Source organism: Fringilla coelebs (assembly GCF_963513975.1).
Source record: "Fringilla coelebs genome assembly, chromosome: 5".
In the NCBI taxonomy this organism is placed as follows: Eukaryota; Metazoa; Chordata; class Aves; order Passeriformes; family Fringillidae; genus Fringilla; species Fringilla coelebs.
In genome coordinates this window covers 12,036,441-12,061,760 of record NC_140033.1, presented here as the reverse complement: position 1 = coordinate 12,061,760, position 25,320 = coordinate 12,036,441, and the positions used below count along the sequence as shown (strand labels likewise).

At 39.6% G+C, this 25,320-nt stretch overlaps 1 protein-coding gene across 3 annotated transcripts in view; it reads right to left on the bottom strand.

Annotated features, from left to right (window-relative positions):
* Positions 1-2,442: 2,442 nt before the first annotated feature.
* The window catches only part of MAGI2 (membrane associated guanylate kinase, WW and PDZ domain containing 2), a gene marked incomplete at both ends in the record, with an annotated part of 698,114 nt that continues 675,236 nt past the window's right edge, over positions 2,443-25,320 (bottom strand). For all 3 annotated transcript variants that reach the window (XM_084205311.1, XM_084205312.1, XM_084205313.1), the window contains 2 exons: positions 2,443-3,236; positions 23,707-23,845. In XM_084205311.1, coding sequence (XP_084061437.1) covers positions 2,443-3,236; positions 23,707-23,845 — 933 coding nt within the window. The remainder of the gene's footprint in view (positions 3,237-23,706; positions 23,846-25,320) is intronic.

Genomic DNA, 25,320 nt, shown 5'->3' with positions numbered 1-25,320 from the left:
CTCCATCAGGGAAGAGATTTTTCTGTGTCTGTGTTGCCTCATAATCCTTGAGTTGCCATTATAAAATTTGTTTTGTCACCTACATGTTTATTCATAAATTGGAGTGAGAAATTAAAATGGTCTATTCTCTTTTTTTGTAAGGCAGTAGCTCATTCACTCTAGTCATATGAAAGAAAATGGTTGTTTGTCAGGGTAACACTGAAGCATGTTACTCAAAATTAACACAAACTATATACAATTGAAAAAATGAAAGATTTTTGGATATATATTTTATTTGACAGTGGTTTAGAATATCATACAGTAAACAAGATTTCTGTAAAAGTTAATTTATCCATAGTGGTGCGTTTCATAAAAATAGTTGCTCACTTACAGCCTTTCTGTGACTATTAATACATGGAATTATATTTATAGAGATAGAGCTGTACAAGGTAAATTCACAGCTAACACTACACAGAAATATTATTTGGAATGGGGTTTAGATGATGTGCTGTCTTCACAGGTTATCGATTACAGCCGCATAAAGCAATTACTGCACAAGGAGTAGCTGTGAACTGTGCAAATTAGAGTTTATGCAAGCATAATCTCAACTGTTTTTCAGATTTCATTGTTTGCTTTCTTTATACATAAAAATAAAATACCGGGACGTGCATCTACACTACAGAAGCATTGTCCAAAATCAGATTCAATAAATTAATGGCAAATTATATTGGATTCTAGTTCAGGGGATAAAGATTTTTTTTTTTTCCCATTAAATAAGAGTTTTATAAACAGCTACATGGATTTGTGCTTTTTTAAAAATTATAAATGGACTTTTCTTTCTTAAAAAAAAAAGTTTGAAAGCTGCAAAATCCTTGACTTGAGGCTTTTCAAATAATTGGAGAGGAAGAAACATGTCTATAAATTTCGCAGTCCAGTGCAATGTTTGAGACCTAGAGTAGTGTGCTAATTTCTTGGAACAAAGCCAATCTCAATCTAGTTTTTCAGCAGAGCGTGTGAGGAACTAAGATTGCTAGTGAACAATAAATTTTAAATGTGAATTTTTGACAGTACTTAGCTTTACGATTTTTTTTTTAAATTACCAATGTATTATTGCCCAGGATTTTGTTTTAATTTTGACAGACGAATAAGCATACGCACACTTACACAGACACACACACATCTGTTTGAAACAAGATAATGACTGATTGACTGAACTCGGAGTTATTTCCTGTGAAGGCAGACTGGAATGTTTACCTGGCACTTAAGGCTTAAAATTCAAAACAGACAAGCAAGAAAGATAAAAACAAAAAGAAGAAAAAAATGGAGATAGGGAAAAAATGGTAAAATGGAAACCATTCTAAAAAATGGAAAAATACTGAATTTACTGAATGAGGACACCGACAACTGTATTTCAGAAACCAGTCTAATTATTGTTGACGTGTGCCTGAAAGGCACCTGCTCTGCCAAACTGAGGGGATGAGAGGTGAGAGTGTCCTAAGTAAATGCGGATGGGTATGAAACATAGCACTGTTGATAAGTGATGCTATCATCTTCTGCAGGAAGGAAAGGCCTTTCCTTAAGGAAACTGCAGCTTTTTCTCTGTAGCACTCTTCCTTTCATTGCAAGGGCCTTGCAGATGCCTGGGGTTTGAGCCTGACCAATTGGTTTGTGTGCTACCTCGCAGGACTTGGGGAACCTGTAATAAATCACTTTGAGAATAATTTGCAAATACAACTCCACCTTAACTCCTTTCCAATGTACAGAAACATGGTTTGTTCACAAAAATGGCAGTAGAAATGGTATCACAGAAACTAATCCACTGGATTCCCCATTCCTCCCGCAGCACCCGGTGAACTATTCTACAGGGCGCCGCGTGGACTATCCCAAAGCATTAACAGTGGAGACGTGTCATGGGTGTACAGTTCCGAACGATGCTTTAAAGAAACCCTTTAACCCCTGTCTAGATATGTCGAGAACAATTTATTTACAACATTTTAACTCCATGAAAAGATCCTCTCTCGGTTTCAGCTTGCTCCGTGCAGTTTTATTTAAGGCGATGTTCCAGTTTGTGATTGCTCTAACTTGTTCCAGTTTCTTGATATAAAGTTTGAATGAAATCCAAGTCCTTCATGCAGTGGGAAAAAAATGCTAAAGCTACACTGCACTATCCTTCTCTGATGTACTGTCCTTCATATTGTTTTGGTTTCTTCCATAGCTGCCAAAGTCCCTAAAATGGAACCGGGACTTTAGGGTCGATTTTAAATCTCTGTGTTGACTATATGCTTTTGAACTTATTAGATACTGTGCACATTGTCATGGAATTACACACTAATGTTTTCATTCCTCAATGCTTTGTGTATATGTGTGATAGTTAAAATAAATTAAAACAAACCAATGTGAGACAAAAACTAAGAAGAATGTTCTGCGTCAGTTTGAGACAGTTAGAGGGCAACAGTCCCTTGCTTATCTGCTCATGGCAGAAGTACCAGACTTCAGGACGCTTGGTAGCTTATCCGAGCCAGGGATTTTCCACGGCCCTGGAGAGACCGTTGCCTTTCGAACTGTGGTGTTGGTGCTGCGAGTGCTAATGGAGTGGAGATGTCCCTTCCTGGGGAACTCGCTGGGTTTCCCATCAGGGTCCCTCTGGCTGTGGTCCATATCGCTTCCAGGCGAGCTGCAGCGGTTGCTACTGTAGGTCTTGGTAGCTCCTGTATCGCTCTTGACGTGGTCGGGTGCTGCAGCCGACTTCTCACTGGTGTTTGTGGATCTGTGGTCTCTTTTGCTAAGAGATCCTCCTCTCTTGCTTTCTGGCTTCCTCAGCCTCCCAAACTGTTCATCGCTGGTTCCAGCACACATGTGCTCTCTTGCGCCAGCCTCGATCATAACGCCGTGTCCCACCGCTTTGCTTTCCGAGGTGGGCCTGCCACCATCAGTGGTCTTATTTTTGCCTCCCGAATATCCTTTCCAAGAAGCCTCCTCGTGCTTTGACCTGTCTACCTTTTTAGGACTTGCTGACCTTTCTCTTTGTTCTCCTAACCTTTTCTTTTTGTGACCGTTCACCGAAAGCTCCTTTGGTTTCCTTACATCGTGTTCCCTCTTGATATCCCATGTTGGCTCTGGGCTTATCTGGTGAGAAGGGTCAGAGGGTGGGGCTATGTGTGATGAAGATAATGGTGAGATTATGTCGTCGAGGGAAAGAGCTACTTCCGGCAGACCTGGGGAGGTGGCAGAGGGAGCACTCCAGGAGTTTGGTTCGTCTGTTGTAACAACAAAGAGAAGAGAGTTAAGGGCGTACCCGGCAGCACAGGGTGTATTGCATAGGCACATGTATTCTGAGCCACACTGACACCCAAACCATGTACCAGCCTTAAACCCCTCTGCTTCAGCTGAAGTGAAACTCCCTCAATTGTGGAACTAATAGGGAGAAAAACAAAAAATAATCTCTCCACAAAAACAAACAAACAAAAAAAAACCCCCAAAAAAAAGGTACAGGAGACACAAGAACCTCAAAGCTGGTAACTTGAAATGCTAGAAACCCTGGTCTTTTTTTCATACAGATTCCACTTTCCTCTCCTATGTTAAATTATTCTTAAAATAATAAAGGCACGTGCTCATGAAATCAAATAGCCTCTTTTGTAGCTGTATAATGGATTTCTTAGCTGGGCAATATCAGTGCTGTCTCTGAGGACAAATGAGAAGGACTTTCTGCCATCTATTAAACATGTCCCTACAAGCATATAATAATTGACAAGAATTTGTAGCTTAGATAAGGTCATCATTGAATTCTGTCTCATATTTTTTCTAAACAGATATAGTATTGCGGTGTTTATGGCCCCACAATTCTTACAGGGTACTTTTACAGCTCTGCCTTTATATCACAGTGTCAGCTGCTGAGTCTCCTGCTTGTGCATTTTGAATTTCTCTTGGTTACTTAGACTCAACAAAATATGGTTGGCTTGTGCAGATCCTGTTCAATTTAGCCAAATAAATGTCTCCTTTGCTGAATCACGATTATGTTCCTAATCCAAACCAGAATATTCTGGGATGCCTTTCTCTTGTGTATACATTCTTATTTCTTTTGATTAACTTTCTGGCAGAAAAGAAATCAACCATGATCAATGACAGCATGGCTCCCATTCTAACCTGTCTACTTAGAGGTTAGAGAAATCACTGAACTTGGCTAATGTCATTCCCTATTTAGCACCATTTTAGTTAGGCTTTGAACAGTATGAGGAATAATCTGTCAGAGATGAAGGACTGTCTCAGGAATCCATGGAAACGAGGTAGAACTTGTGGCAAGAGCTGCATATTTTATGGGGGAGAAAATGTAACCTTCTAGCTAAAAAACAAGTGTGGACTTCTTAAGGTCAGGACTAGTATCTGTCAGTGATATCAACTGCCCTTTAAAAAAGTAACATGCATTTTTCTCAGTGCTATGGCTGCTTTCAAATTATCATGGAGATGAACATCATCTCAAAAAATGGAATTGATACTACTGCCCAGCCTGGGATCTGCAGCTAGCTTGACTAAAACATCACTTTTAAGTTAATAGCTGGATTGAGTGATTGCTGTCTTGCAGATAAAAATAGGAGAGACAATAGTGAGGTGGGTGACATAAAGGGAGGGAGCAGCACAGTTAGCTGAGGAGCTATTTATTTTCCCAGATGGTGTTTGTCATATGCTTTTGCATAATGAGCATATGTGTGGAGAGGATTAGCATTTGAGAGGGGTAGAAAGTACAAGTTCTGTGTAAGACAAATAAACATTGAGCTGGGAATCTAAATGGGATGAGGGTCTCAAATGAATTTAGAAAAAAAAGAAATCACACTTTCTTACCCTCCAGTTAAGGGTGACTAATGTACCATCTGCTCCCAGCTTGGCACTCAAGCAAGGAAAAATGAGAAAGACTCGTGCATGTAGAGTGATCAGCTCCTAGAAGTTTGCCTACAAAAAGCCTTGACTTTGATGGGCTTGTTCTCTGCACCACCAACCTAGTACAGGACCACAGCCTGTGCCTGATGGGGGAAGCAGAGACCCCACCCTGGCTCTTCTTCAATCTGGAATCCAGGGCATCTCATTTTATTTAATACTTGAACCAGGGACCATGCACAGAGTACAAATCACTAAAGCTATCCTGGGAGTCAGCATGAAGCTGCCTACATGCATCAACAAGGTACCTGAGCAAACTGAAGAAGCCACCCTGAGCTTTGGAAAATTAGGTTTATACTTTTCATGGCATTGTCACTCCTACCCAGGGTAGAGGTGATGCCAAGGGTTGGACCAACGTATTTGTCTGAACTACAATCTTCTTTCCTGGTTGTCCATGAGATGTTGTTTTTCAAAGTTTTTCAGTGTCAGTGAAGAGCAGTGGGTCGTTATCCAATCTCATGTTAGGATGAGAGAGCTTCTGATTACAGAAATAGCTGGTTCCTTTGGGCAGTGTCAGCTACACACCACTAAAAACACCAAATAGCCTGGAGCAGCAAGATGCTTTTGGGTAACAAGACTGCCTCTGTGGAAAAGGTACCACTATGCTCAAATCAGCTGCTTCTCCTCCAGGAGGACAAACCAGGGGCACACCATTCAAAATCAAGGTGACAAACATGTCGTGGCTCCTCTGAGGCAAAAAGGATAATATGGTACCAGTTATTGGTAGGATGTTCTGGAGAAGAGACCTGGAGGTTAGTGGCTGGCTTTATTGCCTGGAGATTACAGAATTTCTTCTGTTTTCTATTTTAAAGGGGATGAAAAAACAACCAAATGTTGTAGTGAGAAATCATAGTGGGTTAGAACGTACTTCAACAAAAATGAATCAGCATATCTCTCACATGTACTGATTTATAAGTATAGGGTCTATAAATTGGGACATGCCATATTATATGCATTACTGGATTTTATCTCTCCCCCAGAAAACCCTAAGTAAAAGACAACTTGACCAACCAAGTAAGAAAACTTATAGCCACAGCATTTTTGGTTTGGCTGTGGGACAACCCCAGGTGGATCTCTGGCTGCACTATGTTTAAAATACTTGCTGGGAAGGCACCTATACATAGGTTGTATTTCCAGTGGTTATGGAACAATGCTGCCATGGAATACAACTATAATGTATATTCTTTGGCAATATAGCATTTGCAAGTAAGAAGAAAATTTCTTTTTTAAGGTTTAAGTACCATCAGTCTGAGACAGCAAAAACCCAACCTAACCTGAGTTTCCTTCAAATGAAATGACATTATATAGAAAGTCATCCTCAGCCTTGGTAGACCTTAATGTCAACAAGCCATTGTTGCAATATGTCACTTGCTAGTGAGGAGAATACTCATTGCAGGGTATTGTAGCAAACTTCCCTCTAATGTTTGAACATGGTGGAAAAGTGTAAAAATTACTAGAGTAGAGCAAAGTGCAGGAATGTAAGTAATTTGTTGCTCAGAAAAAAGCCTTTTAAAGAGCTATGTTCAAGCCATAGGAGTTCATTTGGACTTGTTCAACCAGCACTAAAATGATTGCTTCTCCATAGCAAATATAAACAGGAGAAAAATGTAAAATTTTATCCTGCAGAGCAGTTAAACGAGTAATTTATTTTCATGATTATACTAAGTTTCTAGCTACATTTTTGAGAGAGTCATTAATATTTCTGAATACTTTTTATTCTGTTGGTCTAAGGCTTTTATAAAACCTTTGAGTTAATTGGGAACATAACCTACTTTTACTGTCTGTTATTCCAACACATCTCAAAGCATTTTGTAAACATACTGAACCAGAGACAGAGCACTGATTTTACTTTGTTCTTCCTTCACCTCTGTGAGGAACTGCAAACAGTGTTTGTTTAACAGAGCACAAACTAGTAACGCCCAAACAACTTGCAAGCAGACGAGTAGAATATTGCATTCAGTTGCAACTGCTGGAGAGATTTAGGGCCAACATAGTTTTGAACTTGTTTCTGACTTTGTCACCATTGATAACATTCTTACTGTGAGAGAAATTGGTTTTCAAAAGTATACCTCTTGCTGAAGGCAAATAGATGCCTGCCTTCTTTCTTTGAAGGGAGAAAATCTCCCTTGACCTACTAATTTAGACAAGACAAATGAGCTGGGAGCAGCACTGTAATCTGTCACTGTGATGGCATTTCATTTTCTGTAATTTAGTAGGTGTTTACTGGGTGGCTTTTAGTTCCTACAAGCTACTGTAACACAAGTTGGTGGCACTTCTCCATGGGATGTGTAAGAATGACTCACCTACGACCGGCGTCGCATAACTCCCAGGCAAAGGAGTCAATTGCTAACTGAGTAAGAGCCACCACAGACACAAGATTGAGGGTGTGGGAGGATGAGTGGGAGATGAACACAGCCATTTTGGGGCAAGAGTGACACAGGGAAAACATCAGGAACAGAAGTTTTCTGTCTAAAGGGTTTTTTTATTTTATTTGAGGTAGGGCTGCCACATAGATGAATTGTTTGTTTTGCTCTGTCAGCTCTCACACATTCAATGGAGGGGAAATGAGGGTACTACTCTCACGAGTCTACTGCTCCTGTCTTAACTGCTCTACCTGGATCCAGTGCTTGCTGATGGCTGAGCCATGAGAAAAAGAACCCTGGATTTAGTACTAATAAAGAGGAGAGCTCTACCCATGGACCTCTGATTCATGGCTAGGTTCTCTGTTAGCATCAAAATATTTTAGATAATCGTTTGGTAATTTATCAAGGATGTGTGGTTTTTCATCAGATATAAATATCCATAAAGTACTAATATAATTTATTGAATATTTAGTAGTAAGAGTAGAAATTACATCACATTTTATTACTTAAGTAATAAAATCTCAAAGACTTCTTAATTTTCAAATTATATGAATAATGTACAATATATTAAAGCTTTGAACACTTTTCATTAGTCTGGATGAAGTGTTTTCTGAAATGTCTAAGCAGCTGTTCTCATATCTTCCCAGAATTATTTTCCTAGGGAATCAAAAAGGGCTTGATTGAGTAAAAAATATGGTGCTTTATTTTCTCCCCCCATTTTTTTTTTTTTTTGTCTGCAATTATGTATTGCCAGGAGGTGGCAAGCAGTTCTTACAGATGCTGCTAATAACAAAAATGGGACAAATTGTTCCCTGGTGAGTATCCACTAATGTTGGCAGTGCTGCACCAGGAGGGCATTTGGGTCCTTCTCATTATAGCTTGACATGTCTTTGATGTTCCTGATTGCATTGGTCTCCTGAAGTTTTTCTTTAATGCTCTCTAAGGAGGAATATTTCAGAATATATAAAGAATCTTTAATCTTTTATCCTGACACTTCCACAACCCAAACACACAGCACCCTTTGTCTCCTGAAATAAATGATTCTCTGAAGATTTCATGGTTAGAAAAGCTCTTGGTGCTTTTTGTTCAGCTCCGAGCCTTATGGAAATGTGACACAATATGCCACCCTTTCCCCCAGCCTCTCTCAGAAAGCAAGTGGCAATGGGCTCTGCCCCCACCTTGCAGCTTGCCTGTACTTCTAGCTATAAATTGTAATTCCTGTTAATTATTCAATATGCTATGCAAATGTTTTCTCACAAATTGCACTTTTCTTGGCTTAAAATGACACTTCCCTTGCCTCCCCTTCCACTGAACTTATCCACATTCAGATCCCTGAACACCAGTAGCCTGGAAGCAAACACCAGTGGGCTGAGGTGTCCTCTGCTGGGATATGATACTTCCTTTGGTCAGTCACTGTGGGCACATCCAGGTAGGATAGCCTTCCCATCATTAGCACTGCCCTTATGCTTTACAAAGGTGTGATGGCAGCGTGCTATGGGTGCAAAAGGTTAATTCTACGTATAGGAATTAGATATATGCCATATACATTTATAAAAATAAACCCAGGTTACACCTGGTTATTTTAGTATATGAACAACATCTTCTTTATCACACATGCAGTTGAGTGATCAGCTTAGTATTTTGAAGCCTTGTTTCTGATACAATGAAAACCTAATCTGATTTTCTATCTTAATGTAGTCATATTTGTTATATCACTTGCCTGTTTGTACTCAATAATGTCATAGTGACTCTGAAAGTTTAGAGTACCTTATAAATATAATTTTAAATGTTGCTTTGCTCAAGAACAGAATCTTTCTACTTTTTAGTAATTAGTTCTTTTGGCTTCAAACATTTGTTTTTCCAAAGTTTGAGGATGGTTGCTCAGGATAATCAGAGTTATTTTACAAGTCACAAAAGATTACAGGAAAACAAATATGAATCCTGACATCTTTCACTTCTAAATTTTGTGCCTGGCATTTTTAAAAGAGCAGAATGATTCATTAAGAAAGACTGATATTTGTGGTATGAAACAATGCCAGACCTAGTTTTTCTGTCCCAAAAGTCATTGCACATTTCTGTTCTTGTCACTGGTCTAATACTGGAAAAGGTGACCACTATTCCTGTTACATGGAGCTGTTGGTGACATGGCTTCTGCAGAGGTTCACAAGAACTGAAGAGATATGAATGTAGTGTAAGTGATGAACACCTCAGTCTCCTCTGTAAACTTGAAAGGTTTAATTTTACATCCAGAAAATTCAGCCACTGACCTATTCCAATCTGGGAAGCACAGCTCTACATCCTGCTTGGCTCATCTCCTAGTGCCATTGATGCCCTACTTCTTTTCATGTTCCTGGTCATTACTAATGAGCAAATATTTCGTTCCTTTGGGTTCAGTATATCCATCTTCCACTGTATGCTTTATCCAGATATTAAATGGCAGATGCCCTAAATATTTTTGCAGCAGACACAGCGTTCATGAAGTTCTTGCAAGGGCCATTTAATGAGACTTTGAATGATTTAATCTCAGGTAAAATTCACTTTCATCACCTTTTCTGTACTCTGCTTAGGGGTTTGTTAGAGAAGTGCTTTCATGTTCAGAGATCTAATTTTAGAATTATTGCAACACTTCAGAAAGAGCAGATTGTTAGTTATGCTTGGAAGACCAAATCTACAGAAGCTCAGGAGATGATCTTACTTGGTGTTGGAGCTAAGGGAACAGACAGAAAGGCAGAATTTAAACTTCAGCAAGAGAGGGAAAAACTGTATTTTGCAAGGAAAAAAGTTTAAAAATTCTTTAGAAAATTGCTGCATGTTTTCTTGAAACAAGAAAGCCACACACATTGATTTGTGTGGGCTTTAATCTGCAGCAAGCACTATGTATGAAACCACTTTTCAATTTCTTATGTAATGTAGTCTTTAAATATGGTTAACAAAGAAACTTGGGAAGCAACTGATCTGACTTGGAGGGTTCCTATTATTATTCTGCACTGTTTTGATCCTACATTATAATACCCAGGGCATCATCAATAAATCCCTTTCCCTGAGTTAGTTCTTTAATTATGGCACTGTTTCACCAGCATTTTACTGTTCCTGCCACTCGAGATAATAATTTAATTGCCTTACATAGCCAGAGAGAGTGGTGTCTCAAAACACCTCTGGAAATAGATGTCTGCTCTTCTGTGGAACGTGTACACAACCAAAGTGGGAGGGTTTCTTATGGGAAACCCTTTTGGGGGCTGTGGATCAGAGCTGAGTGGATGCACAGAGATATCTGCACACATTGCCCCACATCAGGTCCTGTTTAGAAAACACAGGCCACTGCAAGAAAGTGGCCTGAGACCTTTCAGACTGACACAGGAGATAACTAATGAATTCAGAAACACTCAGACTTTCTGCCATGGAGAGCATGGATTGTCTTGGATATCTTGGGGTGCTGCTTTAGCCCTTTCCTGGTTACTCTGCCATTGTTCACCCCTTAAATATAAATCTCATCCATAAGCAATTCATTGTGATTCTGTAATAGTGCCTAAACTCTGCATCATTTGGCTCTCTCCAACATCACTCACACCTTACAACAGGGTTGAGACTTTGACACTGCCCTTACAATAGCAAGAATAAAAAAGGATCATTTTTCTGTGCAGAAAAAAAAGCTATCCAAAGCACAGGATGGTAGAGGGGAAAAAATAAGGAGCCACACCTTACACCAACAAGCAGGTTGTAGTTCAGAAACAGGTAAATTGATGTGGTAAATCAGTTTACTAATTTATTGTAATAGTCTTCTGGCTGTGAATCTTAAGGCCAGATGATTTTGGCCACGCAGTTTACCTCTCATTCCAAGATCCAGTTTAGTTTATTCTGTAGATATGATTCTAATAAACAGTCCTATCAATTAAATATTTAAATCATCGTGATCACCAATCGGAGTGAACTTGGTGTGAGAGACTGAAATGTTAATGTCTAATAAACAAATGTCCATTTCCAAAAGCAGCTGGTGCTTTGCTGAGGATGTGCAAGGTCACAGCCCAGGAGCAAAGCAGGTGTGCACAAACTTTTGTTTAGGAGCAAGCTGGGTTTTGAGCCAGATAGGAGAAGAGGCTGATAAGAGCAGATCCTGTGAAGTGGGATAATAAATTTTATCATGCCAAGGTCCTCCCTTACACAACTGGCTCAGCTGTAAAACCCCTCTGGGGAAGGTATCAGGACATTCACCTTATTCAGCCCTTCTGATGGGGCATAACTGGCTCAGCCACAATAACATGAGAGATGGCTGTCATGTCTGAGAAGGTTCCTTCCTTCCTTCCTTCCTTCCTTCCTTCCTTCCTTCCTTCCTTCCTTCCTTCCTTCCTTCCTTCCTTCCTTCCTTCCTTCCTTCCTTCCTTCCTTCCTTCCTTCCTTCCTTCCTTCCTTCCTTCCTTCCTTCCTTCCTTCCTTCCTTCCTTCCTTCCTTCCTTCCTTCCTTCCTTCCTTCCTTCCTTCCTTCCTTCCTTCCTTCCTTCCTTCCTTCCTTCCTTCCTTCCTTCCTTCCTTCCTTCCTTCCTTCCTTCCTTCCTTCCTTCCTTCCTTCCTTCCTTCCTTCCTTCCTTCCTTCCTTCCTTCCTTCCTTCCTTCCTTCCTTCCTTCCTTCCTTCCTTCCTTCCTTCCTTCCTTCCTTCCTTCCTTCCTTCCTTCCTTCCTTCCTTCCTTCCTTCCTTCCTTCCTTCCTTCCTTCCTTCCTTCCTCCCTCCCTCCCTCCCTCCCTCCCTCCCTCCCTCCCTCCCTCCCTCCCTCCCTCCCTCCCTCCCTCCCTTCCATATATTTTCTTAATAATAATATGCTTTTATATTATTATAATAATATGCTTTTATATTGTTATATTACTATAGGTAATAATAACCAAAATGGCTACATACCTGCTTTCCATTTCAACCAAATTTTTCTAAAATAAACTCTATATATGTATTTATGAACACAAATCATTCAGTGTTCCTTCACTAATCCCCCCAAGGGATCTATTAACAAGAACTGCAGTTACCCTCTCCCCCAGGGACAGGTTGTAACCCTTGGTAAATTAGATTTTTCCTTGAATCAGCTTAATCCATCTGCATAAATGTTGCAGGATTACTAATACTGAAAGAGCCAAAGTGAAGAGCAGCAGCCTGCATGGGACTTTTACCCTCCACAGGAAGCTCCTCTCTATGATGTCAATATTGAGTGTGTGGACAGCTTAAGTACCAGTCCTGAGTGATGCTGCTTTAACCACTCATTATTATTCAATAGGTCCTCCAGGTGGTTTGGTGCCCTTTTTGAAGTGCTGAGCATCTCACATTATTTACCAGATCAGAGCTACTCAGGCAATACTCCACCTGCCAATAAAGAAGGTTTTATTTTTCCCTGTGTGGTCAGGCAGCAGAGTAGAACTGGAGAAACCTCAGCAGTTCTCTCCCAGAGCTATGCTGAAGCTGGAAAGACTACATTGGAAGTTACTGTATAATTAAAAAAGATAATGACTTTCAAATTAGTTTTTATTAATAGAATTAAGCCACATTAAGTTATAAAAGGTGTTCATAAATATGTTAATAAAATGTGTGGTATTAATGAAAAACATTCTGCAGAGACTGAATAATTTAAGAGTTGGATATTACACACTTAATTAAAGTTAAATATTAAAATTATGAATTATCACAGCTAAAATGGGTGTTAACAGTAGGCATCACATTCACTCAGGTCAACAAATAGCTGTTATTATTAAAAGCATGTAGATAATAAATAAAATTTACTTAATAAGTGAGGAGCATTTTGACTGTGTATGAAATGCTCCTAGAAAGTTGTTTCTGGTAGGCACTGAGGTTCTCACTCTATGAGTGAGAGCAGGATCTTAAGCAAAACACTTGGTTTGAACTCAGACACAAAGCTCATGAATAAGTAGTCCTGCTCTGCTTAGGGTAGAAGCTGCAGAAGCAGTTTAGTGTCTCTTCAGCAAACTCTTCAGCCTGGGGGTTTTTAGGCAATGAGGGTCCCAGAGCTGTTGTAATATCTGATATCTTCGGAACTCTGAGACAAATTTATCTGAAAACTTTATGATGAGATGGAAGTGCAAGAATAAATGAATTTTACACTGTAATATTCAGCTCCTAATAAGTAAACACAAATTACATGTTAGAAAATGCAGATGTTCAAAATTCTGGGTTGCATATCTGTGTTGCTCTTGCTCAACAAAATTCAACACTCTCTACGGTAATGTTTATTTAGCATTGGTTGGAGAGTCACAGTTACCTCATACTGTCAAAGTAAAAAAAACCCCACATTTCATTTTCTGTGTGGTTTTTTTTCCCCCAAGCTAGGAATAAGGAGCTCTAAGAAATCTGACAGAAGCCATGACCTCTGCTAACCTTTCCCTGTGGTTGAGCCACAAAGCATCAGGCAGGAGCTGCACCATGGGATGGTGGAGTGAGGACAGAGGCAGGACCTGCAAGTCTCTCTAAGGACAGAGCTTGCCTTTGCCTCCCTAGTGCCTGGAATAACAGTTCTTGGTGTCACTCTCTGTGTGAGCATTTAGAGTCATCATATTTCTGATGTCAATGAGGAGAGACCATGAGAAGCCTTGATAGCTTAATTTAGTCTTGAGCATCACAGGGCCAGGCTGCTGGCAAGGTTCTTTGACACAGGGGTTGGGTGATACAGGAATATTCCTGTGTGCTTTCATGCTGCTCCCTTTGGTCCCCAGCTCCCTGGGGCAAGGATACCATCACAGATATGTGGGGAAGATAGCTCTGAGTAGGAACAAGTGCAAACATGGCAGTCTTGTTAATTATTGGGGGCCTGTAACAAATGAAAGAGGGATGTGAGATGAGCAGCAGGAGAGAGATTTTCTGGGATGTTGTGCTGCAACAGCAGAAGCTGGACTTACTCCTATGGCAAACTGCAGAGGCACAGTAAGTGTTACTGAATTCCTATTTTACCTACTTGTCTGGATTACATGAGGAAAGGAAAAACTGATGTTGTGGATACAGAGGTATGGCTGTGCTCTCTCAGGTTCTGTATTTTGGGTACTTCTCTTCCAGTATTGTCAACTGGATGGAAACACAGGGAGCCATGAAAATAAGTATTAGAAAAAGATTTGTGGGTGGAACTTTGCCCTTCTTTGGAAAGTCTGCTTGCCAGTTTATGTGAACCAAACCCGGGATAATGTTTGTTCATCTGTTTTATTCACTGTAGTTTAGCTGTAATTATCTACACTTTACACCATATTAGTTGATCCACTCCAGAATATTTTATTAGAATAATGAAGCTTTAATTATAAGAGAACTTGCTCAACAACCTTATTAATAAATCTTTGCTCAGATATGGGGGGGACACTGCCAATTTTGATGTGGATTAGCAAGGTTTTGCTTTAGTAATAATACAGAGTAGTCAGCTAGGAATTTTAATCTTTAAAGCGCTTCTCAAGCATTAAATAATTAATCCCCATAACACTCCCATGAGATAAGTAAGTAAATATTACTATCCTGTTATACAAATGGGGGAAGCCTGGGTTAGGCTATTCAGCTCGACTGGTCTGAATCCACTGGGAGTGTAATTGCCAAAGCAATGTCTAGGACTTGGCATTTTTGCATTTAAAAGGTGAGGTATTGCCTTCCTGGAAGCTCAAAGTCATTGCCAGAAAACTGAAAGAACTGTGTCCCTCTTTCTTTCCAGACTGTTTTCTAGTTCTATATCAAGGGACAGAGGTCTGCATATCTTTTGAAACAGAAATTTTCTATAAGACAGAAATAACTATATGCACCCACTCATACATACACATCCACTGTTATTTAATAAAAGGATGTTCTACTTTTTTGCCAGCTGCTACATATTTATTAAATACTAAAGACATGTTTGTAAAGCAGGTTTTAATATTAATTTTTGCCCTTGAATAGTTTTTTACCCATAGCAATAAAACATTCTAGAACCTTTGGGAGCCCATATTCAAATTGCCTGATGGTTTTAGACCAATTTTATTAACCAGGATATTGGTTCATTTTGTTAGTCTTTTTTTTTTTTTTTTTTACACACCACAGGTTCCTGAAATTAAGTTGGTATTGCTATAAATAAGAGGGTGGTATTGGAAATGCAGCAGGAATATGAATGAATGTTTGCAGTTCCACCAAGGTGGTCACAGGCAGAAAGGGCACTTTTCCAAAATGACTATTGATTTTTGCACTCACATCAGATAAATGATATATGAAGTAGTTCAAGTTTCAAATAACACCTAGCCTCAGCTCTGGAGATTTATATAATGAGCATTAAAAATGAGATGAACTGAATTATCTGATCAGTACTCTGAACAGACAGGAGTATCTGGCTTCAAAGTGTAGGCCAAGGTGCTTTGGCCATTTATTAGACAAATGTAAAAGCTTCAGACATTCTAACAGAACTAGAAAAATCAGTTTGTAGCAGACTGCAAACTGGCATCTTCTGAAGGGTAGAACTGTATTCAAACAATTAGCCCACAGTAAAACTCCCAATTTTTAACCTGTTTTTTGCAAACATGAATGCAGTGGTCACTAGAAAGGGCTACCAAACCCGTGGTGCAAGGAAGCACAGGCAGGTACCCCTTGATCTGCAGGAACCTTTCAAACCACCTGCATCCCTCCTGTGCTAAGTTCCAGTCAGGCTGCTGATCATCTTCCAGAAGTGATTATTTAAACAAAAGGGAAAAAAATCCTTCGTGTGAGATGAGGTCTCATAACAGACTGCTCCATGATGTTATGGTAGGGCCTCTCCTAAGGCATGCTAGGATGGTCAATTTATCTGTTCTGCTTCAGGAAATCTGACTCCTCACTCAGGGATTTAATGAATGGGAGCACAGCCACATTTTTGGTTGGGATAAGCCCCATCAAAATGGGCTCTTTAGGAAAATTCTTCCCTTCCAAACTCTTTCATTAGAAACACCTGAAATGGAGGCATTTTATAACAAACATAATTTCATTTGACACAACATTGCTTTTTTATCAAGCAAGTATTTTAGTTTTGGTGTTGACCACAACTGAAGTTCTTTTGATTTTCTGGATACATTATACTGAGAAAAAAAATCTCTTTCAACACTTCCTGCCAAATAAATGAGAACCATTCACAGCTGGGTGACTGCAAAACTAACTTTAGCTATATTTATAGAGTATTTACATTTCTACTTATTTCAGGAAAAAGACTTATTTCCTGTTATGTTTTTCTGTAGGAGGAAAAATAAAGATGATGTCCAGAAAGCTGAGGGTATAAATATGTAGAATTTGTGTTGGAACTGCAGTTCATTGAGCTGAACACTGGGACTTGTAAAATGGCCTTAATGCCAGCCTGGATATCTGACCTCCATCTAACCTCTCTGAGCTATGTTCAGTGAAGAGCTAGACAGAGGCAAGGTGAGAATACAAGGAATGGTGGAATTAACATTTCTGTATGATGCAGGAACTTTGCAGCTAGGAGGTCTCTGATGGTGACATGCACACTTGAAATACATGGGGACATTTCCAACAGCCTCTGGATGTGTCCAGCTCTGCAGCAGCAAAGCACATGGATGTGTCTGTGTCCAAAAAAATCTTATTTATTGACACAGTCTGGGAATAAACTCCAACTGGAAACACATTGGTTAGATTACCTGGATCTGCATGCCCAAGACTGATAACTTAAGCCCAGTTTAGTGCCTGGTTGCTAGGGGCAGAAATTCTGTGAGCATCACACTGGAGGGGCTGCTTGAAGCTCAAAGGCTGGAAGAGCCTCTCTGATATTGCTCCCTTTCTATTTCCAACCTGTCTGCTTCAATGTGTGAGGCTGTCCTTACAATTGTAGCAAACACACTGCACTGTGCAGAGTCAGCAGCAGGCAGAGCTGCATGTGTCTGGACACTGCTGTGTGTTCTGTGATGACAGCAATCAATAGGAAAATAGAAATAATAACTTTTTCTTTTCCTTTGCTTTCCAGGTATCATATCTGGGCCCTGATTCCATATTACAAATTGGATGTATCTGAACAATCTGTGCAGTTGGATCTGATTCTCTGAAGAAAATTGCTGGAAATCGAGAGCAAAGAGCTTTGTGTAAATTCAGCCTGACCACAGGGTTTAATAAGTGACTATTGCCTTACAGCACATTTCAAAATGTGTTCAATTTTTCATTTATTATTTATTTAAGAGGCTGCATATAAATATTGTTTGAGATCAGCACCTAACTTCCACCTTCATATTGTTAATATTTTTGCAAGCCAAGTGCCATAAAAATGAGGAAAATTACAAGTTAAACTCAGGAATTCAAGATTTTCTACCTGAAAAGCCATATTCAGGAGATAAATTTTTGTCATGAGAAAAAGTAGAAATATAGCAGACCTATGCACTAGCAGCAGTATAACATGCAAAACTCATTATTTAGAATATTAAAATACATTTGTAGAATGCATAGCTGCTGTGATGTCTTAGATAATCAGTTATGGAAGAAAAGTTGAATACTATAGAAACTATTAAGTGAGCTAGCATGTAAGAAAAAGCTGGAAAATACTCTCTGAACAGTTGTGAGAAACAAAATGTATTAGAAAGATAATATACATGCAGAGTTTACAAACCGTGTCTTTAGGGTGGCCCAATAAGTAGAAATATGGGGACCCATGCTTGTCACTTTTCATGCACATGGAGAGACTGGAAGGAACCATTCCTAAAGGAAGGGGAGGAACAGCCTAGGACCAATCATTAGAATTAACAGAACCAGTGACATACAGACATTTTTACTATTGTTAGAGCAGAGAATTCTTAGTAAGTTTAGAACAACTGAGAGAAAAGCTTATATGTAACAGGAAAGAAGTATTTCTGTAAAGCTAAGACAAATAGGCATGCTGTAAGTCTAAATATTAGTGGATTATTGAAATTACTGTACATATATATTCAGGACATAGATTCACCTGGTCTATGGATATGGAGTACATCTTGAGGTGCTTCCTGAAGGAGTCATAACAAATCAAAAGCAAAGGGTTTAATGCATTTAAGAACTGTGCCAATTTACTTGTATGAAAAATCCTTGTATTGGTATCAACTCTGACATTTTTTGTTATTTTTTTATTTTCTGGGGTGGTGCTGAAGCAAGAGATGAGAGTTTCTTCAAAGCCTTTAAAAATGACTTATTGCTAAATGACTTGTGGATTTTACCTCTTAACCAGCAATTTGCATATACTGACACTTTAATCTTCCTCCCTTAAACAGCCCAAACGAAATCTAAACTCTAGTTCTGTAAGACCACCTGTGTGTAATGAACCCAGGGGCTGAGCTGTGTGCACAATTTGGCACTGTGTGAAGAAACAGGGATTCCAAAAATACACAATGCACCCCCAGGACATGTCTTCTAAGAAAGCCAAACAAAGCAGGGGAAGAGAGGGAAAGGCACCATCGTTGTGCAGATCCATAAAGCACCAACCATCACCACACAATGCAGATTCCTTGTTCTCCAAACCTCAGTGATTTCAGTTCCCACAGCTCTGTGTGTCTGTTAGTGTCACATCACAGTGTCACCTAGAATGCTCAGGGCCAGATCCAGATTTCCAAGATAGGGCAATGGAAAATTTTCCAAAATCTCAGTGTAAATGGGCTGGAGTCTCTAAAATGTATAACTTCCTGCAGGAGCTCTTAAGCGACTTAAAGTGAAACTTAATAGAAACCTTATATCAAACCTGATTTTGTAATCCTAGAAATAGGAATGGAAACAAATTCGTTTATTTATTGTTAGTTTAGATGTTCCTTACAGGTGAAATTCAGTGGTTTTGCTTCCTCTGCACTACCAGACAGAAAGCAACTGGGGTTATGCCTTGCTGGAGGGATGAATCCACCTACAGGTGCTAACCTGCCTCAGCCTTCTCCATCTTTACACTTGATTATAAGACTCATTGCTTTCAGGAACTTCTAGGAACTTACTTATTTTAATGTACTGTGAATAATAAAATCTCCAGTCAGGAAAGGGCAGGAGCCAGAAAAAACAAGCTGTCAGGACTGCTGGGACTGAGAGTGAAACACCACAGGCTTTCCTAGGGAACTTCCCCCAAAGACATCTAGAGGAAGGACTGGGTGATCCCACAAAAACTATAATTTTCTGGGGCTGATCAATGATTAGATATAACTTTCTTCTTGCAGAACTCACAGCTGGATAGAGACATTGATTTGTCAGCTTTACTTCCTCTTGAATGTTACCGTTTTGGGATTTTGTGAACAGTTTCCCTGCGTTTTGCCTTTGAGGATGATACTTTGTCCCAGTGTTTGGCTATGCAAAATACATGTTCTTCTCGGGGTGTTTCCATAGGTATGGCTAAGGCCTGAAATATTTACCCATCTGTAAGAGGCTCCCACAGTGTGAGCAGGCAGATTTTTAGAGCTGCTGCACCCTCAGTAGCTCCTGCTGATGTCAGTAACCCCTTAGGCAGGTGCACACATGGGAAATTAGGCAGCCACTTCAAGAAATGTCTTGATTCATCACTTTATTCTAATAGTTTTTAATGCTGGTGGGAGAAGTGCTCAGTTCTGCAGTGATGACTCTGGTCCTGTGACATGAATGAAACCTCACACTCTCTGCAGCCAGACTTCCCAGGCATTAAGTGCTTTTTGGGATCAGGATTCCCAGCAGCACTTCTAGTCTTTCTTGCACATTAATAAGATTTCTTGCTATGACTTGGTTCTCTGGAGCACTCAGCTGGCAGACTGTTTCCTATGAAACATGATGCTGATGCTCTTTGGGTTTGGATGAGCTGTGATAATTCACCTCCCATGGAAGCACGGCTCCTCTGGCTGTCCCTATCCTCAGCAAACATGTTCTGAGATGCTGGGTGATAAAACACCTGTTTTCAACCCTTCTTTTGTTGCACCCTGCTGTGAAATCAGCTATAGTTTTGGAGCATTAATCATATCTGAGCTCCTTCACTTACATTCTGTGCCTGCTACCGGGGGATTTCTGCCTCTGGAATGGGCTGGGATCTCTGGCATTTGTTTTCAAGCAAAATCAGCAGCTGGAATGGAGGTGAATGATGCATTCACAGCACACTTCATTTCTTATCCTAGGTTTGAAGAGTGCTTCAGCTCAGCCAGAATTTTCCAAGATTGGAAATGGACAGATTTTCAGGCAGTATAAACTGACATAACTCATTCAGGAGATTTACACCCTCTCAGCAGCTCACTCTTTGTTTCTTCACTAAGTGCTTCCTTCTTTTCAGTACACATTCCTTTCTTTCACAAATCACTTTCTTATTATTGATGAATTTTTCTTAACACTGCTTTTACAGATGTCAATCACATAATCATTCAAACACTGACATTTCTTGCACTTAAGTACATACCACCATATTTTGTACTAACAGAAACATTGCACTGGAGTTTAAAACACAAGGAAAATCAAGAAATTGAAAGCTGAAGACAATAATGTCAGTCTTGGCTGGCTGGTTCATGTGGCTCTAGATAAGTTTTCTCCTTTTTAGTGCTGTGAATCAGAGTGTTGCTGCTGTTGGAAAGGTCTTTAGCACAGCATTACTAAACCTGGCTTAGCAAGTCCCTGACCATTTTGCCTGTCAGGGACTGGGAGAGAATACCCAGGAGAGGACCCTGGTACACTTGTGCTACTGTTATATTTATCCCTAGGCTTCTGCTGCACACCTCCATTGCAGTCCCAATACCAGCTCTGTCCTCCAGCCTGGCACTTTTATACTCAGCTAAGCCTTATCTCCCACTGATGCTCTCCACAGCTGGACCCTGATGAGTGTAAGAAATATTTCTGACATGTAATTGCTTAAAACTCCCTGATTATTTCAGTAAAAGAGCTCCAATTAGTCTTGTTACGTCTCAGCTGTGAAATTCTGGTTGAAGGAAGAGGGAGTTACTAAATATTGACTATTTGCTGTCCTCAGGACAACTTTGTCCTAAAGCCTACTGTCACAATCTTCTCTGCATTCAGTTTTACATTTGGAAAAGATGTTTCTGGGAGTCTCTGACAGATGTTCATTCCATCATGATGACTTAACCTTGAGATGTGGCCTGCTTGAGATGTGGCTTCCCATTTTAATTGGTTCTGTTTGTTAATTTCTGTTTTTAACTTCCTAGGCAGGCTGTTGTTGGAATTTAGGTTCTGTTTGTTCTTAGACTACTTCTCACACCTCTGGGAAAAGATCTAGGGAGGACTTTAATTATCTCAGTTCATTTCAACAGGCACCTTCTTATTTTGCCTCCATTCCCCCTCCAGACTGGGTACAATTCTACCACTTCTCTGTCTGCATAAAGCACAGATTAGGAACTGCAGATGTGCAGATGTTATCCTTTGATGTGATGCTTTCTGCAGGCTGTTTGTACACTATGAAGTAACTCCTGAACACTTTTATTCCTTTTTCAGTGCAGGAGGAAAAAGGGCCTTTCAAGCTCAGCTACTTAGTTCTCCCCCTGTGTAAAGCTGGAGAGGCAGTTTGAAAAATGGTCTGACTAAAAAGCACTTTGGTGAATTTTCTTTGTAGCAACTTTTATTTCTCAGTAATCTTCATTTTTAAACGACTGGTGCTAAGTATTCCAAATGCCTTCCCAAATGGCAAGTTTGGCTTTAAACAACACTGTGAACCTTGTTGCTTTCTCTTAGCACTAAAAGCTGTGTCTCAATTTCTAGTGGTTTATATGCATTTTCTACTCATCATCTACTCAAAGACCTGTGCACATTTTGGAAGATTTGTTTTCCTAAATCAATGATATTTACAATGAAGTTTTGTTCATGTTTGTGTGGGGTTTTTTTTGGTTGTTTTTAAATTCTTTTTTTTTACTGGAATAATGTACGATTTTATAAGATTATGTAAATAAGAGAAATTGATTTTGGATTTAAGTGCCATATGGAACTGGGACCTTAAGAAATTCAGATTTGGAATGGGTCTGAACGGCAACTGACTCTTGGCTCATTGTAGCCTCCTGGGCCTAGCTTAGATGAAATTGTTTTCTGAGGAAGCAGAGGACTGCTGATATATGGTTCTGCTGAGAAGGATTACTGCCACGGCATCAGTCCTGGCCATTTGTTTGTTCTTTCATTAAAAATGATGCACCTCTCCCATAAAACAGTTCTGGAGGTGACCTGAATTTCTGTTTGAGGTGTCTCTGAAAGGATTGCACACTAGTTAAAACTGATATTAAATGTCTTAGTGTGATTTTATCAGAGCCCCTGAAAGCCATTTTGGCTTTTTCTACTCACCAAAAGTATAAATCACTAACTTTATTACCAGATGGGTGGGCTATGGCCCATCTTTTCTGCCTTTATTCAGAAGCTCTTGAAAGTTGTAAAAAATGCAGCATACACTGTCCTGAGTATTGGTTTAGCCATAGAATTAGCTCTTGTTTAGAGAAGAAAATAGTGCAATTACCATGTGTATTGACAGCTGGGAAAGAATTGACTTTCAGTGCAGCTGACTTTAACAGAGGTATTGAATTTATGTTGGCAACAAAGGCTCACCTGAACCTATAGTTAAGCCTAAGTATTTGAATTTTTATGGGACTGTAATTTCTGATTCTAATGGGAAAGCATTCTGGAACTTCCAAAGTAAAAGCAAAAAAGTTTAATAGAGTTTTGGACCTCATAGCATAAAGAAGTTAAGGACTTTTCATTAAAAAGTATCCTAAGACATTTCAGGCCCAGGGGTGCACATCATAGAACTTATGTAAATATATGAAATTGTTACATCATGCTATACAGTAAGTCCTGATTTCAGTTGTTTTTTTTTTTTTTTTTTTTTTTTTTTAATTCTTTGTATTTGAAATTACCTTTGGATAATTCATTTTTAATTTTTGTCATTTCAGTTATGAAATAAGGTTTCTATATTGTCTAAATGACTCATACTTTAAAAAATATTTTAAAAGTCCCAGAAATCTCTCTGAAACAAAATACAAGAAGAATGGATCCTGTTTTCTCACCACAATGAGCAAAATCTCATGTTTTAAATTCAGAACTGGCTTCTAATTGATCATCCATGTATTTTGTCAGAGAGAATACAAGGGTGAAGCTGTCAAAGAAAGGAGTACATTCTTGACAATGCTTTAGAGTTCAAGCTGAGCCACTCAATTGCGTGGCAGCAAGATCATCTGCTGTGACTCAAAATGTACAGAGAAGTACCAACAAGGAAGAAGTTCCGATAAAGGAAGAAAAGGAGAGTTTATGGGCAAATCAGCAACTCCCAGCACGCTCAGAGATGTCCCCTAGGAGGTTTGTAGTGCTTCCTCCAATGCACATCTTAGAAGCCACTGCCTGTGTTGGGAGGGCAGCAGATGACAGCGATGTACACACGTGTGAGTGAGTCCACCCCTACAGGTAAGCACTTCAGGCAATACTTAATGTGCTCCAGGAAATTACAATATACAAATATCTGCAACTGCTACTTAATTCAAAAGCATTATAGTTAATTTATATAGTCATGCACATATAAAAATGTAAAGATGAAAACCCACCATATTCTGGGACCTGGCCTGTTCCACGTTTCAACAACAGTCGCACTCTCCTGCCACCAGACTTGATTAGCTCTATTGCTCTGGCATGTGTCATGTCCCTTGTGCTTTCTCCATTGATTTCAATTATTTGATCTCCTACCTGTCAGGTAAGAAGAATATTGAGTCAGACAGAATTGCAGAAAAATGAGTGTTTCAGGAAGAGACATATTCAATGGATCAAAGGTTACTTGAATGACAGACAGACACATCAAGGTAAATTTGTTCCTGTCTATCTGAGGAATATTACTGGCAGATCAAATAACCTCCAAAGTGGATTCTGAATATGCCATATCAAATGCTGCTTGTCTTCTGCTGACACCAGTGCAATGCCTTTGTAACTTGCTCACATCTTCTGCACTTAAGAGGCTTCCTTGAATTGCTTGACATGGTGGAATCACTGGAACATAATCCCTGCTACTCTGTAACCTGTGGCGTTGGGTGAGCCTGAGAAGAACTTTGTTGCGCTTGCTGTTTTCATAGAGAAAAAAGAGAGTTTCAAAGCACAAATAGAAACTTCCATCATTTGAATTTCCAAACCTCGGTAGTAAGGTTTCACACCAAATTAAGAGTCGTTATGCAGCACGCTATTAAACAAAGAAAGGTTAGTGCTGTGACACAGGACAAGCAGGTCTGCTGGAGTTCAAAGAACATGCTTTCAACTATTTACCACAGGAGCTTTTTGCTGGGAGCAAGCACAGCCTGTGGCTGAACTGCCTAGTTAGAGCAGCCGACTCCAGGATTCTGATTATGGATTTCTGCCACTCATCTCCTGGCCAGATTTCCACTTGGAGCTGGCTTCATTATTATTTCTGCTCTATTTCTACAGCAGTTCAATGTGGCACTGATGTCTGCACATCCCATCCACCCCAACTTGCTTGGCTTTGCTTCCAGCCCGCATGTTTTGGTTTTGGCCTCACTGTGCAGCTTCCTCACAGTGTTTAAGCCACCTAAAACAACAATGCCTACACATCCTAGAGAGGAAATACAGACTCCAAGGTGACACACTCACACCTTCTTTCCCTCTTACAAGACTGCCTTAACAAAACCAGCTCTTAGCTGGCCTTGGGCATTGAAATATCTTCTATTTTGTATGTTTTCTTTGCTGCAATTTTACTTCTGTCGGCTCAAAGTGTAATCCTGCAGAGGTTTTCCTTCTTTCCTGAATTTGAAATATAATGGTTACCAAATACATGTGCACAATATGAAATGTCAATACAACTCCAAGCATCAAAGAAAACTGGAAAGGATGTCAAGAAGTTATCTAGTCCTTACGTTTTCTCAGATAAAGAATGAAGGTTAATAGAGGTACTATGACAGTGTTTCTAGGAATTCACAGAATTAATACTTTGTCAACAGGAGCTGCATCATCCCAGGATCCTGTATGCAATGTATGCTGATACTTTGTGTAACTGAAAAGCCATTGATCCAAATAAAACCTATTAGCTTTGCTATTGCATTTTGTAAATGCTGCAGTATTAACAGTTGGGGGGGGGGGAATCAGAATTATTTTGTGCAGGATTATTTTTGCAGTGCAAATGTCTTCCTCAGCTGATTTTCTCTCTAAAAAAACAAATT